Here is an 18,277-nt window from a genome sequence, read left to right as displayed (position 1 = left end):
AATTATAATTTTTTTACTCAGTAATATATATATATATATAATATACAAGCAAGTATTTTTATCATTGTATTAACATCTTTGATGTTTGTTCTCAGTTTTCCGCAAAAAGAAGCGCTCATAATGATATACAGTCAGATCCTTAAGCAACATGTGATTGATCCACAGCAAAAGTTTAATCCAGCAGTGCAAAAATTCATAGATCCTTTGATAGACGCCGCATTATATCTTCATGATAAAATCGCCACGACTTTTCTACCGACGGTCATCAAGTTTCATTATGTTTTCAATTTACGCGATTTAACCAATATATTCCAGGTTAGAGTCGCGAAGAATATCGATCGATTACATTAACGACAACATGATTTTCCGCATAATAATGGCGATAATTCTGTTTTGATGTTACGCACAGGGGATGCTCTTTGCCCGTGGCGACGTTCTACCACTTCCGAGTCACGTAATCAGGCTTTACGCTCATGAAGCGATGCGAGTGTATCGTGACAAATTGGTAAACTTCGAAGACCAGAAAGTATTCGATCAGCTACTGCTCAATGCGCTTCGCAAAAATATATCCGTACGTTTAACAAGAAGAGATTAGTGAAAGCAGTAGTTACAAATAGAACAAAATTTGTAATCCCGCCTAACTAATTTTATTCTACAATGATTTATGTACATATATACCTATATTTGTGTATATTTATACTGATCAGTTATTTCATTGATTAACGATCTCTTAGGAGTTGGATGAAAATGAAATTAGTTTGGAGCAGCCGTTGATATACTGCCATTTCGCAGAAGGAATTGGCGATCCCAAATATGCGCCTGTCAAAAATTGGATGCAGCTTGTAAAATTACTTGACGAAGCTTTACTCAATTATAATGAACTGGTATTATCTCGATCATATATTATCATCTCGTATAATGTACTTAGTTTTACAATGTATATCTTTTTAATTTCTTTTTAAATAATTATATCACAATTCTGGGTCAAGTAGTAATACTACCATTATTTATACAACCTGATGAAATACCATATATAATGCTAATTGAAAAATGATTTCTGATCAACCATTTATAACTCCGATTTATATTATGTTCATATCTCAACAAATGCATTAATTATTGATCAACTATAGGTGTCTGCGATGAATCTAGTATTATTCGAAGATGCTATATATCACGTGTGTCGCATCAACAGAATTTTGGAGGCACCGAGGGGCAATGCGCTTCTAGTGGGTGTAGGTGGTAGCGGCAAACAATCTTTATCGCGTTTGGCTTCTTTCGTTTCCTCGTTGGAGGTAAATAGAGCTATTTTCATCAGGCATCGTAAACACAATGCTTAAATTTTACGAACTTTTCAAATTAACCAAAAAGATATTTGACAGAATAGATATCACAGACTGGTCGCGATTTTAATTAATCGAGTATAAATAATAAATAAAACAATAAATACAAAACAGAGAATCAATCATTTCCTGTACAAATTGTTAAAACAATTTCTAACGACTCTACATATTAAAAATCTAAAAAAGTTTGTTAAATTTACTCGTATATTAATTTTGACGTGTTATACGACAGGTGTTTCAAATACAATTGCGTAAAGATTACTCCTTAATCGAACTGAAAGCTGACTTGGCCGTGCTGTATCTGAAGGCCGGCGTGAAGGGAATCGGTATTACTTTTTTAATGAGTGATTCTCAAATTGCGGAAGAAAAATTCTTGATTGTGGTGAATGATATGTTGGCGACGGGAGAAATCATGGAATTGTTTACTGATGACGAAGTGGATAATATCATTAACGCCGTGCGTAATGAGGTAAAGTACACGTATCACTCTTCTAGTACTGTTAGAATAATCTTTATATATTCTAATAAGGTACAGAAGTGGGATATCTGATTAGGTTTTAAATATTACTTGTGTACCTAAAGTCACACAGAGAAAATTTTATTTTGTTTTATCCTATTTTATATTTTTTTCCACATTAAAATCCGAAAATGCTCAATTTCTGAAATATTTGAGAGATGGATCATATATTAATTATTCGTTCGGTGACTCATCATGCAGGTTAAGCAAACCGGATTAATTGACACCAAAGAGAATTGTTGGAAATTTTTTATCGAACGCGTACGAAGACAATTGAAATGTGTTCTGTGCTTTTCACCGGTAGGAGCAACCCTTCGGAAAAGGGCCAGAAAATTTCCTGCAATAGTAAATTGCACTGCGATCGACTGGTTTCAAGACTGGCCGCAGAATCAAAATTTTGAAAGCAGTTGAACAAATTCAGAATAATTATATAATTTATTGCTTACACTATTCCTATAATGTGCTAAAGTGAAATATTATTTTACACTATTTTCCTGTAGACAGCTTTAATCTGCGATGCTCTATCTTTATGCTAGGAATTAAAAGAATTACCGGCTGAGTATCGAACTTCCGTGTCGCTCTTCATGTCTTTCGTTCATATGAGCGTTAACGATGTATCCGCGATATATTTACAAAATGAAAGAAGATACAATTACACGACACCCAAGTCATTCCTTGAGCAGATTTCTTTATATTCCAAGTTGTTAACAGAAAAATCACATGACCTGGAAGCAATGATCTCGCGTCTCACCGATGGATTGGTGAAACTCGAAACCTGCGCAATTCAGGTAGCTTCTGGTTTATCCCTCGTTAGATTTAATATACATATTGTATTATAGGAATGATCGAATATATGCAGTATAACAGAAAATTAACAAACATGCTTGCCGTGTTATACTGCAAAGATTTCACATGTCCATCCACTAAGCTACTTTTTGCAAGGTAGGCTGACGAATTAAAGATCATTCTGACGGCTCAAGAGATCGAGTTGAAGAAAAAGAATGAGATAGCTGATAAAATATTGGTCGAAGTACGCGCGGAAAATGTAAAAGCGGAGGCAGAGAAAGCTATCGGTAAGAGAGTATTGGAGAACAAAAACAACAATGCTGAAATAACACAATGAAATTTCAGTAACTGAGGAAGAGGCAAAAGTGGCGGAAATCAAGGAAGTAGTATTAGAAAACCAAAAACGTTGTGATGAAGACTTGGCCCGTGCGGAGCCAGCGGTGAGGCAGGCCGAAGCTGCGCTCGATACTTTGAACAAGGTTAACGAATGTGCGATTTACATTGCAATTATAGATAAATAAATATTAACAGATCCAATTACATAAATTTTCAGGTAAAAGCAACAACTTAAAATAAATTTTAAAGATATAATGCCGAATCAGAGAAGCGTCTTGTAGATATTTCTCGTTTACTCTAAATTAGAATATAAAATTTTAGTTAAATGAAACAAATAATTTCTACATCGTTATAGAACAATTTGACCGAAATGAAATCTTTCGGATCTCCGCCGGATGCCGTGCTTATGGTCGCTCAGGCCGTGCTCGTTTTATTTTCGCCAAAAGGAACGATTCCAAAAGATAGAACTTGGAAGGCTTGCAGAGTGATAATGGGATCTATCGATGGATTTCTGTCAGAGTTACGTAATTATGATAAAGAGAATATACACCCGGAAGTTGTAAAGGCAATTCAGCCGTACATCAATGATAAAGGTAATCTGTATATCGTCAAATCTGATGTAGATATTTCGTCAAGTAAAACATTATAAATACATCTTCTGTATATACGAAAACTATAATACATTTGAGAATAAAAAATACGTTAAAATAACCACGCACATGATTAGATTTTAATCCAGATTTTGTATATTCAAAATCGCAAGCGGCAGCGGGACTTTGTAGCTGGGTGAAAAATATCATGGCGTTTCATTACATCAACGAGAATGTAAAACCTTTGAGAGCAGCGCTTGCTCAGGCAACCGCCGAATTGAAGGTTGCTATGGAAAAATTGAATTCTTTGAGGAATCGTTTAGCGGTAAGCTTGTTTCAGCAATGCAGTACTCTTTATCTCTTCCGTTTCTTATATCAGAGTGAAACGATGTTTTCTTATTTACGCGCACAGGAGCTTCAGAAAGTGTTGGATGTTTTGAGCGAAAAAATGAGTGTGGCTTTAATTGAAAAACAAAAATGTCAGGATGAAGCAGATACGACTGCGTTCATTATAGATCTAGCAAATCGATTGATAAACGGTCTAGCGTCTGAGAATATTCGTTGGGCTGAAACTGCACAACTGTACGTAGGTTTGCCTTTACATATAATATTATAAATATTAGAAAAATATTAGAAAAGAAAATTATTTGAATAAAAAAAAAAAACGATGATCAGTTTACATACATCAAAACATACATCAAATGTATTTCATTTGATTAACTTGATATTTATTCAAACTACTTTTGTTCATTCAATTAGTTTTATTTTAATGCAATAACTTTGAAATAATATCACACGTTAAGTAAGTTCCTAAACGCCTTTATCATAAAACAGACTGAAGGAATCCGGAATTACTCTACCGGGCAACGTATTGCTTGTCACGGCATTCATTTCTTATATGGGATGTTTTGCAAAAAGATATAGAATAGATCTTATGAATTTATATTGGTTACCGTTTCTCAACAATCTGCAAGTACCAATACCGTATACGCCAGATCTGGATCCGTTGTCTTTAATGACTGATGATGCAAAAATTGCTCAATGGAATAACGAAGGTAAAAAGCGCGAAACTCTCTATCGTAGTATAATATCAATGATATCAATTATACTAATAGATACAGAATATTTTTAAGTAAATCGAAAATCAAACGAATCGATGATTTTCCACGAATGAACAAATAAAAAAAAAGGAAGTGTTGTAAAAACCCGAGTAAATTTTTTCGGCTAATTTTTAACTAAAAACTAAGTGTACCTTTACATAGGTTTACCTACAGACAGAATGTCTTCGGAAAATGCCACGATACTTACAAATTCGTCTAGGTGGCCACTAATGATTGATCCACAATTACAAGGAACCAAATGGATAAAAAATAAATACGGAGAGGATTTGATAGTGCTACGTTTAACTCAAAAGAATTATCTTGATAAAATTGAATACGCTATCGCCAATGGAGAGATAATACTTCTGGAAAGTATCACTGAAACTGTCGATGCCGTTTTAGATCCAATCGTAGGTCGGGTTTTAATAAAGAAGGGAAGGTACATTCTCTTTTTCTGATCAATAAATAAACTACTTGACCAAATTGATCTTGTAAAATTGAACGTTAACAAAGGGCTATCAAGGTGGGAGACAAAGAGGTGGATTATGACCCACGCTTTCGTTTGATCTTACAAACAAAACTGGCGAATCCTCACTATAAGCCAGAGATGCAAGCTCAGACTACACTCATCAATTTTACGGTTACGAAAGACGGTTTGGAAGAGCAGCTATTAGGTGCCGTCGTGAAAGCGGAGCGTCCGGATTTGGAGTCGAGCAAAGCCGAGCTCACGACTCAGCAGAACACGTTCAAGATCACGCTAAAAGTGTTGGAAGATGATCTGTTACATAGGTACGTAGACAAAGAAAAAAAGAAACGAGCGTGTAGAGATAACGTAGTTTTTTTTTCTACTATTCCGATTGACTTTACAAAGAGATATCTTATTCAACAGCTGAATTCTCAAAATTCAATATAAAATCATTCTGGACTGTTTAATTATTTATTTAAATTGTCTTATTCCCGATTCGACTTGTCAGAATGTTCGTTTGCTTGTTTTATTAGTTTAGCACGAAACAGAAATGTGAAAGAAAAGAACAAATGGATCTTTTGATTAAGCATATACATAAATTACTTTTATCGTTTCGTTGAGATTGGCGACGGCAGGTCCCGATATTTTGAGTGATGTCGCTCTTGTGGAAAATCTCGAAACTACGAAGAAGACTGCCAGTGAGATCGAGACGAAGGCAATCGAGGCGAAGATGACTGCCGCAAAGATAGACGAGGCGCGAGAGTTCTACCGACCGGTGGCGTCCAGAGCCAGCCTCCTCTACTTCATCCTTAACGATCTCAACAAGATCAACATGCTGTATCAGTTTTCTCTCAAGGCATTCAACACGGTCTTTCAAAACGCTATTAAATTTGCGGAGCCGGCAGATGCCTTCACTAAACGCGTCGCCAATTTAATCGACAGCGTTACGTATTTGGTTTTTACATATACCAGCAGAGGACTGTTCGAGAACGACAAGCTTATATTTTTGTGCCAGCTAACTCTTCAGGTATTAAACTATCTCGTAAATAATACGAATAAAAATGCTTAGCCAATTTCTCTTTGAAAAAACATACAAGATGGATCTTGTGACATTTGCTGCATTTCCTTTTTCACAGTATATATATATATATATCTTGTATTTTCGAAAATTTTCTTTTTTAAATAATCTCTATAAATCCGAAAAATTTCTTAAGCTATCTTCATCATTACATATAACTTTAACAACTTGAGATAATTTTTCTACTTTTTGTAAATTTTTATTAAGAGGTCATATATTCTATAAAGAAGAAGTTGTTATTTATAAAATGAATCAATATTTTTCAATTATTTACATACGTAATATAGATGTATTGAACAAATACTACGATTTAGATTCTAATGCAAATGAAAGAGATAGATCCATTCGAAGTGGATTTCCTCTTGCGATTCCCTTATTTACCTGATCTCACGAGTCCAGTGGATTTTCTGAGTAACGCTGGCTGGGGTGGCATCAAATATCTGAGCGGAATGGAAAATTTTCGCAATTTAGACCGCGATATAGATGGAGCCGCAAAGAGGTGGAGAAAATTCGTCGAATCGGAAACACCTGAGAGAGAAAAATTCCCCCAGGAATGGAAAAATAAAACAACCTTTCAAAGACTTTGTATAATGAGATGCGTGAGACTAGATCGAATGGTTTACGCTATACGGTAATTTGCTGGAATAAGATTTTGAAATAAACATCCATCTTTAAATAGAAGATTGGTGTTATATTAATAAAAACATAAAATACATTCAATTCTGTTTCGATTTACTCTTCTTTAACCCTTAAATCATTAAGCCTTTAACGAATGTAGGTACTTCGTGGAAGAGAAACTAGGAGCAAAATTCTTACAGTTTCGAATGCAACCCTTTGAAAAATCGTACGAAGAAACGAGTGCGAACACGCCAGTATTTTTTATCTTATCTCCAGGAGTTGATCCTCTAAAAGTATACTTTTTATACTTCTATATATAGATTTGACATTAATTGTATATTCAAATATTCAGTTTGATAGAGTGGCTTTAGTATCGCCTGATGCGATTTTACTTGAATATTCTTCAAAATATTCCCTGTCGCGATTGATAACTGAAATTAAAAATGGAATTATGATTTCATGTAGGATGTTGAGAAACTCGGTAAACAGCTCGGCTTTACATTCGACGCACAAAATTTCCACAATATATCATTAGGACAAGGTCAGGAACCTATTGCGGAGGAGATGATAGAAGTCTCAGCGCGCAAGGGTCATTGGGTTATACTTCAGAACGTTCATCTAGTGAAGAACTGGTTGCCAAATCTGGAAAAGAAGATGGAACAACTCTCGGAAGAGTCGCATGAAGATTATCGGCTTTATATTAGTGCAGAACCAAACCAAGATCCTCACACGTCAATAATACCACAAGTAAAAACAGAAGCCCACAAATACACGAGATGAGAGTTGATTAAAAGAGGACTAATTTTTTTTATTTTTTTTATTTTTATCACATTTTAAAAAAGAGGACTAATTTTTTTTATTTTTTTATTTTTATCACATTTTAATCAAAATAATAAAAATGTTAAATACAACGCATTGCTGCGTAAATTCTAAAATATCTAAATCGCACTTTTCTGAGCGTTCATCTTACAAGGCGATTAACAGACTAATCAAACTTTCCTAATATCGTTTTGTATATTATTTTGATACATTGCAAACAAAAGGGTATACTAGAATCGGCCGTAAAAATTACCAATGAACCGCCAACGGGTATGCGCGCCAACATTCACAAAGCCTTGGACAATTTTAGCCAGGATACATTAGAATCTTGCAGCAAGGAGGCCGAGTTCAAAGCTATTCTTTTCACCCTGTGTTATTATCACGCTGCTGTGGCAGAGCGTAGAAAATTTGGGGCACAAGGATGGAATAGGGTCAGTATTTTAAATTTTACAAATTTGTGTGACTTAACATTTTTAAGTTTGTTTTAGATCATCTGTAATTTGCGGTAAAATTCTATATTTTTATTATCATGTACTACAGAAAACTTTAAAAGTTTCAATTATAACATAAAATTTTGATTTACGTATATCATTTTAATAGGACGAATGATACTTAAACATTATATAAAAATTATAAAGCTTTTAGATAGAAAATGTTAGGTATATGAAAACAAACACATATCAAGTTACAAATAGAGAGAGAGAGAGAGAGAGAGAGAGAGAGAGAGATCAAAATCCAAAGACATCATCGCATCGCTTGACAAATATATTTACTCTTTCCAGTTTTATTACTAACATCTCGTTAATATGTCCCTAATACATAGTTGTATCCCTTCAATGTCGGCGACTTGACCATCAGTGCATCAGTACTGTTGAATTATCTCGAGAGCAATACTAAGGTACCTTGGGAAAATTTACGCTATTTGTTTGGCGAAATCATGTATGGCGGTCATATAACCGACGATTGGGACAGAAGATTATGCCGAATATATCTCTTAGAGTATTTGCAACCAGAGTTGGTTGAGGATGAATTATATTTGGCTCCGAATTTTCTGGTGCCACCCAGTACCGATTATACGGGCTATCATCAGTACGTAGAAGAATATTTGCCGCCGGAGAGCCCTATCCTATACGGACTTCATCCGAACGCGGAGATTGGTAAAATTTCTTAATTATTTTAATCGTTAATTCATTTTCCTTGATTTACATTTACATTAAACGCATCACGAAACTTGTTTGTACAGGGTTTCTCACAAGTACGGCAGAAAACTTGTTTAAAACAATCTGGGGGATGCAACCACGGGACAGTATCGACACTGCGGTTGGAGTGTTATCGAAAGAGGACAAGGTGAAAGCTATAATAGAGGATATACTAGACAAGCTTCCCGAAGAGTTTAATATACAAGACTTGATGAGCAAGGTAAATTGTTCAACTATTATTAAATATTCAGACATTGCCGTTATAAGCATAATCTATATATTAAAATGACTAAATTTTAAGGCTAAGAGCAATAGTTATAAAGTCATGAACAATTACATATTCAAACTATCACAACACTATAAAAAAAACTATAACTATCGATTCTATATCATTGGAATATATCGCGGTGTCATATTTAACAGTGTCGCAATTATCTCTTACGTATATTCTCTTTGTGATAACGGTTGTTTTATTTTTATGCCCTTGACTTGGTTTATTGCTATTTTAGATGCGCGAATTTTGATTCCGTCTCCTCTATCTTTATAACGTCACATGGCAACACGTCATTAACATCAAACTTTATTTTTTACGCGGTAATAAATAAAACAAACTTGATTCTCCCTAGACGGAAGATCGTACTCCTTTCGTTATAGTCGCTCTCCAAGAATGCGAACATATGAATATGCTGTGCAAAGAACTAAAAAGATCTCTGGAAGAACTAGATCTCGGCTTGAAGGTGAGCGCCGCGCCGTGATAAAATTATCGAATAGTTATACGGTACGTCAACAAATCCGTTTTAGGGCGAGCTCACGATTAGTGCGGATATGGAAGATTTGCAAAATTACTTGTTCATGGAGTCTGTACCACCGTCTTGGACCAAACGCGCCTATCCATCCACTCTCGGATTATCGAGTTGGTTTGCGGACATGTTCAATCGAATAACCGAGCTATCGAATTGGACGGTAGATTTTAATGTGAGTAAAGGAGAAACCACAATTTGCGATATGTAGCAAGATATTACAAAGATAAATTAGATTAGATCAGCGTATATTTTGCTCAAGCGTGGGAAAGGGAATTTAAATTTTGTCACGGTTCAAGTATCGAAGAAAGTGACTTGGCAATCGTTTGTCATTTACTTTGCGTTAAAATTTGACTTCCTTTCGTCTCCGACTGTGGTCAATCTAATTTTTCGCGGTGCGCATCTTTCGACAGTTGCCATCGTCGATCTGGCTGGGTGGTTTTTTCAATCCGCAGTCCTTACTTACCGCCATCATGCAGCAAACCGCTCGTAAAAACGAGTGGCCCCTGGACAAAATGTGCCTGCATTGCGACGTAACCAGAAAGCAGAAGGAGGAATTTACGTAAGACTCGGTACTTGATAACGTAAAATTGACCCTTTCAGGACCTTTTCAATTATACAAAATTTGACAATTCTTTTTTCCTTTATCGTATACGAAATTGTAAGTTACCTTCGCGTAATAAGTCAAAACAATAGGTTGCAATGGTGTTAGATATCAAATTTTCTTGAGGAAACTCGATGTGTCCTCAAAGGGTTAACAGCGACCCATGCAGATGAACATGCACGATAACACGTTTGGCTTCACCAATCAGGATGCCACCGCGCGAGGGTGCCTATGTCAACGGTTTGTACATGGAGGGTGCGCGATGGGAGACCGCGAGCGGTTGCATTGTAGATTCGCGATTGAAGGAGCTATTCTTTCCGATGCCGGTCGTGTTCGTAAAGGCAATTACGCAGGACAAGCAAGAAACGAAGAACGTATACGAATGCCCGGTCTACAGAACCAGAACGCGCGGTCCTACATACGTCTGGACGTTCAATTTGAAGACCCGTGACAAGCCGACTAAGTGGACTTTGGCTGGTGTCGCGATTCTCCTGCAGATTTAATCGCGCTCTCTTCACGATGATCCAACGGCATCCGCGACGCGACGCGACGCGACGGCACGTTCACACGCGATTTCGCGCTCGTAATAGTTGACTTTTTATGCCTCTCTCGACGAGTTGTAATAGCAACACGAGCGCACTCGCGCGACCACGCTTTCTCGGTTGTTAATAGCCTTTGCAATTACGTCAGACCCTCTCCCGTGTGCGCGCAGGTAAGTCGGAGTGGCGATAATTATAACGTGAGTATTCAGCCGAATTACGCCATGCGATTGGCATACACTATATATACGTATCATTGTAACGCGTTCTCTTTGTGATCGCGCTGTCAAAGTAAAGTCCAAAGGTAAAGGTCTCGTCCCAAGTGGGAAGCTCGTGTAGAAGCTCGGACACGAAGGAACGGAAGGAACTTGACGCGCAACTCGCAGGTGCGCTCGTTACTCGCTCGAAAGAAGTACAAGCGGTCGTCGTCGCCAATTGAGAGGATCGACAAAATGTGACAACGTGGCGAGTGCATATCGACGACAGTAGGAAGAACAACGTCGTCTCTGCTCGCACATCCGGTGCTTTCTTTACGCGCGCACCACCACGTACGCTCTCGTGGCAGCGCGTATTACATCAGCCAGTCGGTTTGACAAGTCCACGGTACGCGACGACAATATGATTGGAGGTTTCGAGGAAGTGGTCACCCTTTATCACGACTGCGACATAATTATCCGTTTCGCGATGACGCATCTGGTTTCGCGTGTCGCTTGGTCTTCGCGACGTTACAGGGTGCGCGGAATTTCGGACACGCGAGCAAAAACGCCTTGCGAAAGAACCCGCGCGAGCCAGCTAAATGACAATAACAAAACAACCGGTAAAGTATAGGACGGCCTGTCGCGCAACATTGCTACCGCATTTCAACATTGTTACTCGCGATCGTGTATACTCTTTCAAGCGATCCGCTCAGCTGTATCCGCCCAACGTATACCGGTATACCCATCATTTATTCCAATTATTAATTGTTATTATAACTATAATTGCAAGCAAAATTTACGTAAACGTAACTTTTATATTAATCTTTCTAGATTTCCACGACTCGATTCAAAGCTCAAAGTGTAGACCTGTTTTACTTGTCTTTGAGCAGCTTTCCTTGATATAAAGTTTATATATAGTTTGTTAACTTGTAAAATATAAAATCAAATAAAATATTATTGTCAAGTATTATATAAAGTGCTACTAAATTTTTTAATGTGCCAATAATTTTAGATATTTTTTTTATTGAACATTATCAGATTTAAATTAGAAATAGCACTGTAGCACACAAGTTGAAAAAATGCTTTGTTGATATATGTGTGTATATATACCTATATATTTTTTTCTCTAAAATATACGTGTCTTATAAGTATTGTTAGCATTCGACAAAATTGTGATTAACACTTTAGAGTCAAAAAGCAATTTCTTTTCTGGCTTTATCGCTAAATATTACCGCAAACGAGTTGCCAAAATGACGTGAATTGTACCAAAGTGAGTTTCCTTTTTCTTGTAGAAGCCGAAAGAACTTTCACGAAGCACACATAGCTTCGCGGATAAGCTTTGACATTGAACGCTCGCCGAGTCAAGTCGGCGCTACCTGTCTCGGATTAAGAAACTCGGGAAATATTTTTGGTCATTAAACTAATTAGATTACTGGCATTGCAGCGGTCAGCTATAAATTAACGTTCCAGGACCTTTACGGTTGTTCCGTCCGAACTCTTCAGTCGAAAACGCCTTCGGGGCAGACGCGCGTTTCTGATATTTATTGGGAACCTACCGGACGAAGGCAAAGTAATCACAAGGCTTCGAAAAAACCGCATTTGACTCCCGCCGAACGAATCAAATATCGTGCACGGGATTTTGCTACTCGGATACACTCGAATGCACCATTTCTCGAAAACGTTAAATCTACTTTAAACAATCCATGATTTGTAATAAATTTGGAAGCAGAATTTTATTTGTAGCCCATACATGCCAAAAAATTTAAATATTTTTTGTAAATTGTATCCGTGAAATAGAAACAAGTTCTATTTGTATGAACAGGAATTGTGCGCTTGATACGTGCAATATATTAATAAAGTTGGTAATTATAACCTATGTTTTGATATAATCTATATTTCGAAATTTTATTTATAAAATAAGTGTATATATATTTAGCAATAATAATACCTCAGTCTCGAAAAAGAAACATACGCTTTTTAGCAAAATATAAAAAGCATCCATATTGCTATGTGTTGACTATCAACAACTGATGCTAATCGCAAATTGATACTATCGCAATTACCGCAATACCGTAATTAAATAATTATTACTCGTAATATGCTTTTATTAAATTGCCATGTATAGATACATATAATTTAAACTCATCAAAATCATTCAGTATAAAAATCCTGTCTTCTTTGCAGCTATTTATAACGATTTGACATGTATAATAATAGCAAACAGAATGTTGTATAGATACGAGAATTTTATTGCAAATTATAGATCATCTAAAACGGGATTTACAGTAACGTGCAATGAGACGGATCCATAAATACACGGCTTGTAATTAAGGAGTCAAGAAGAAAGACCGATCAAGTTGTGAAATAGAAACTTTCCGATGAAGTAAAAACCATTCTACCCATCAAAATTAAAGTCACATCACAGAAAGTTTTACATAATGAGACAAACTTGCGTATTTTGTGACATGAAGCGATATCAACATATCAAAAAAGCGTAATTCAGTAGAAAAATATCTTTACGCAACAATACTTGCCTTTTTCCGTAGAAATTTTACGTAGGTATTGAGATTATACAAAATTTTGTATATTATAAATATATAACTATAAAATACTAAAACGATAAGTCAAATATGTATGTCGTTTTTGTTTTAATAATAATATTATAAAAAATCAGCGTTACAAAATAATAAATATCAACTGTTTTCAATGTACAATATAATTTATGTATATCTGTAAATCCATCTGTGTGAAAAAGCAATAATTTTGCACGAGACTTAATTTTTCTACTGTAGATATAGGTATCATCAAAATTCAAATTCTGAACGACAGCAGAATTATCGTACAAGTGAAAACAAAGTGACTTACGTTTCTTTACCGCGCCGGCCAAGTGCTGTCCGTCGGAACGTTGCTTGTGCATATTGGAACGTCACAGCCGACGATTATTGGCGCTGGAAACATAATCGATTGTATTATTATTTCACTGTTGCATCATGTTGTCTTTAACAAACATAATAAACAATTAAGTCATTTCTTTTTTTCCGATATTCTCTGGAGACATTCATTTCGTACCACTTAAAAGAACACACGTTGATTATATCGTTGGAGAAAACACGCTTCTTTCGTTTTAGATAACAATTTGCAGATATTCGTAATGACCCTCATTTTTCACATAAATCTCTTTCTACAATAAATCACGCTGAAACTAAATATCACGTAATAAAGAGTTAAAAGATAAATGTGTGAATGCAAGCGTATGTCAATGCGAAAGCACTGCGAAAAGAAAGAAATAAATTGTAGAAATAAATTCATGGTTCTGAAATGAGAAATACGTATGAATTATTTGCAAGAAACGTCATAATTTTTGTTTCACTCCTTTTGTTATAAGTTACAGGGAAAGGGTATATCTTGTATGACAATGACAATCTCTTAAGCAATGTCCCCCATAATGAACATTATTTTAAGGGCAGCGACTGTTATAAAAATCTCTAGACATATATGAACATACATTTTTGTAAAAGTTGTATGAAGGCTGATAACAAACGTGCGAAATGATTTTTGATTTATCAAATTTATCTGTCATAATTTATCCATAATCTTATTCGCTATTTGCAACTCTATAATTATTAAATTAATTAAAAGAATAATGAATAACTAATTTAATCGCTATGTTTAAACTACATTAAATCATAAAATATACATGTAGTTATCTGATTCATTTTCGCGATCGTTAATACATTATTGTAACGCAAAAATACACAGTTAAAAATCGATAGTTTAAAATTAGTAATTTAACAAATTCTCGATTACAGTTTGAAATATAGTTTAAAATAATCTCAATAATCATTGAAAGAAACAGGTAAACAGATAAAAATTTGTAACAGTCAAAAACTGCGTACGTAGAAGACATATTTTTAGCTTGATGCAAATTCTCGTCAAAATAATCAAAATACTAGGAACACATCCTAAGACCTGTGTATAGACGTAAGTTTTTTGAATGACTTAAAAACCGTAATGCTTTCAACAAATACCCAGAGTTAAGAATCTGGAGGATGTAACGCAGTTATATTAATCTAGTAAATAAATTTTAAACTGTTACTTAGAATTTATGCATCACGTACGGATACGTACAAGAAAAAAGATGTGCAAGAAAGTTTCGCGCACGCGTTTCTGTCGCATGTATATGTATGTTCATCGCTAATTATTTTACTTGTGCCTGTCATTTAATTTTATTGCAGTTTGCTCATTATATTAAGTAGTTGTAATTAACGTACTTAACCAGAATCAAATAAAGATTGAGCGATATGTAAAACAAAGAAGCGCGCATGGTCCATGAATATTAATATATAATTAATTACACTTTCAATCAAGAATGGAAAGTAACGCGCTATTCTAATTATGAACGCCGTTATTACAGCGATATTACATGTGTCAAAAAATTTCTCAAGGCACAACGAATCGTTTTTTTCCTTTAAGAAGCGTTATTAGTTTGCCGGTAGACAGCCAATTAACGCACGTGCACGACGAATCGAACGAACGATGGACGTAATGTCGGCCTGAAAGAGCAATTAGAATGACGCGAATGTTGTTTTAAATCTCTTAACTAAAGCTGTTTCACATTTCATTGTCTTTTAATCACAAAAAAATCACGACTCTCGCGCGAAGGAGGATTCGTCATCCGAATGTAGCTGCAGGTGCCCTTATTCGACTGAAACTCGATACAATCAAAATTATCGCATTTCATATCCACTAAAATGCATCGCAAAGTAAATGTGATCGAAATATTCCAAGTGACTTTCAATATGCTCGACTTATCCGTTGTCGAATCGAGAACTCACCTTGGATGAGCATATAGGTTAATACGCTTCGGATGCAAATGTACGCGCGCGCGACATCATCGTTAGCGTTTCCACTTTCGTCGTATCTTATCGAAGAACGTGGAGAAGAGCGAGCGAATACGCGTTTCTCGAGTAAGTACCGTACACCCTCCCGCGGCCGCGTCACTCGGCTCTATTTGGATACGCGCTTTGAAATATTTATCAACAAGGTCTCGCGCAACCGTGAACGCCGGCGTGACGCCGCGCTTTTCCCACCCACCGTCATCACTCCCCGCGCTCCCGCAGCTAACTTCGCACTTTGCTGTACTTGCTCCGGCACGACGACACTCCGAATTGCTCCGAATACGTTCGGAGGCGTGACGATCGAGCACGAAGATTGTCGATTTTTCTCGACGGAATCGACACGATATAGCGTTTATCGAGTAGTTCTAAATTCAAATGAAAAGAATCGGACGGCTAAAGAGTGCGACTCGTCGCACGAAATGTCTATATATGTATACAATGGGCATCTATATTTAAAGGAGTTGAAAATTTCACGTATACACCTAATTACCTATATATAAGTAATTATGAGGCGGTGCACCGCGGTGGCGCGACTTGGTAAAATTTATCCCTTCCTGTCGTCAGTTGCCCGCCAATTTTCCAGATCTCTTCCAAATAGGGCTCCCCACCCGTCCTGCCATATTCGCTGACGCAGAGGCGCGAAGAAACCGTTTCGAAAGGATCCGAAAGGTGCGAAAGATGAACGGGCCTCCCAGGATGACTCTCGCTAATCGCGGGCAGGCGGAAAACAAGCGTGATGAGTCGCCTCGCCTCGTCCCGTCTCGTCTCGTCTCGTCTCGCCTCGCCTCGTCTCTTCTCGTCTCTCACTCACAACCTAACTCGACTCGACTGTATAACAACGAACAGCACGGGTGAGTTAACCTCTTTTCTCTCTTTCTCCTTTGCGCTTCTTCTTACCGTAGCGTCCGTAGCGCATGTAACGCGCACGATACCTACGTAACAGCAGGTATGGACGTATATATGTACGATGGAACGATAATCGATACACGTTATGTCCTTAACGTGTATCCAGACGGACATGTAGTTTAACGCGTTTTATATGAACGTAAGAACGCGCGGAACCTCGACGAAAGAGGCATGCATGCGGTTTCTCGTGCATTTATGCTCGTAATATAATGGTTGTTCCACAATGTGCTCTTTGTTTCCTGTTTCTTGCTTTTTACTTTTTGCTTTTTTCCTCTTTGTGATCGTTTTATCGACAATTATATTTCTTGATATGTGTTTTCTGTTTCTTCTGAAGTTCGTTAACGTTTATCTCGAGCAACAGAAAAACGGAATAAGAAGCAAAAAGGCAAGATACAAAAAATAGCAAAAAGCAAGAAACAAGAAACAAAAAGCACATTGTAGAATAGGCTTAACTGAATGCACGATCGCGAAAACATAAAACATCTCTCTTTCCTATAATTGATTTCACCAAAAGACGGATATTACTCTCTTAGACTAATCTTGCGTGAAATAATTCCTTTGTACCGCGACGTAACCTATAAACGAGCTATTATAAATATTTAAGTATTTAACTTGTATAAACCGTATTCAAATTATATTAACACTCTCGAATTCGAATTTGCAGACTCGACTTTACAGACTTTACGTCGAGATTCAAAATTATTCGAATACTTGATCGAGAGAATCGAACAAATTGAATAGCAATTCTTTCGATTTTAAATTACTCGGATAATATATATATAATAGATTATAACGTGAGATTTTAGTAAATATTACGAGATCGATAAAGAGAACGTGAAATATTTGATGAAAAATTAGCGGTTACATTATTTCCATTGTCATCGCGATCTCGCGTTGTTCCGTTTTCACTTTTCGCCGTTTGAAACTCATCTTGCATTTCGACTCGTATTTCATCTCCTCTCCTCTTTATTTGCATACGCGATACATCGTTTTCCGTATCTTCGAGCCTCATCGTGTGCTCACGGCAAACGGTGTGCGGAGAGGTTTGAAGATAATTAATGCAAATTACACACGAGCAACGGGCACGCTACCGGTTACGGCGTTACACGGGATGAAAGCCGCCGTGCGCGCGCGCGACCGACCGACCGACCGTTCGCGCGTCATGTAAGTCGTTGCTCTTGCATGTCGATGTGTCGCTCCGATTATCGTCCGATACAATTGATTCGCAGCTCTGATTGACTGCTATCTATCGCTCGGGCGGACAGATTAGTTCTTGCGCCTATTTCCCGGCCTTCGTCCCGTTCCGTCCCGTTCCGTCCCGTCCCGTTCCATTCCATCCCGTCTCGTCTCGTCTCGTCTCTTCTCGTCCCATCCCGTCCCGTCTCGTCCCGTACCCGTCCCATCCCGTCCCGTCCCATCCCATCCCATCCCATCCCATCCTATCCCATCCCATCCCATCCCATCCCATCCCATCCCATCCC

General features: G+C 37.1%; 1 protein-coding gene across 1 annotated transcript in view; it reads left to right on the top strand.

The window, feature by feature from the left end:
• Positions 1–10,782, top strand: part of LOC108722624 (dynein heavy chain 9, axonemal) — a 28,413-nt gene extending 17,631 nt beyond the window's left edge. Inside the window, 26 exon segments of the mRNA XM_018447819.1 lie at positions 96–315; positions 410–571; positions 735–884; positions 1,134–1,295; positions 1,576–1,812; positions 2,062–2,249; positions 2,363–2,648; positions 2,807–2,933; positions 2,992–3,125; positions 3,338–3,575; positions 3,710–3,897; positions 3,985–4,154; positions 4,407–4,627; positions 4,835–5,111; positions 5,186–5,461; positions 5,760–6,165; positions 6,531–6,847; positions 6,995–7,127; positions 7,300–7,581; positions 7,878–8,084; positions 8,477–8,810; positions 8,897–9,072; positions 9,479–9,589; positions 9,654–9,827; positions 10,066–10,214; positions 10,465–10,782. Of these exon segments, the coding sequence (XP_018303321.1) occupies positions 96–315; positions 410–571; positions 735–884; positions 1,134–1,295; positions 1,576–1,812; positions 2,062–2,249; positions 2,363–2,648; positions 2,807–2,933; positions 2,992–3,125; positions 3,338–3,575; positions 3,710–3,897; positions 3,985–4,154; positions 4,407–4,627; positions 4,835–5,111; positions 5,186–5,461; positions 5,760–6,165; positions 6,531–6,847; positions 6,995–7,127; positions 7,300–7,581; positions 7,878–8,084; positions 8,477–8,810; positions 8,897–9,072; positions 9,479–9,589; positions 9,654–9,827; positions 10,066–10,214; positions 10,465–10,759 (5,620 nt within the window). The 3' untranslated portion in view covers positions 10,760–10,782.
• Positions 10,783–18,277: the final 7,495 nt, after the last annotated feature.

Source organism: Mycetomoellerius zeteki, unplaced genomic scaffold (genome assembly GCF_001594055.1).
Source record: "Mycetomoellerius zeteki isolate Tzet28-1 unplaced genomic scaffold, Tzet1.0 scaffold212, whole genome shotgun sequence".
Classification (NCBI taxonomy): Eukaryota; Metazoa; Arthropoda; class Insecta; order Hymenoptera; family Formicidae; genus Mycetomoellerius; species Mycetomoellerius zeteki.
This window is presented reverse-complemented; position numbering and strand designations above follow the sequence as displayed.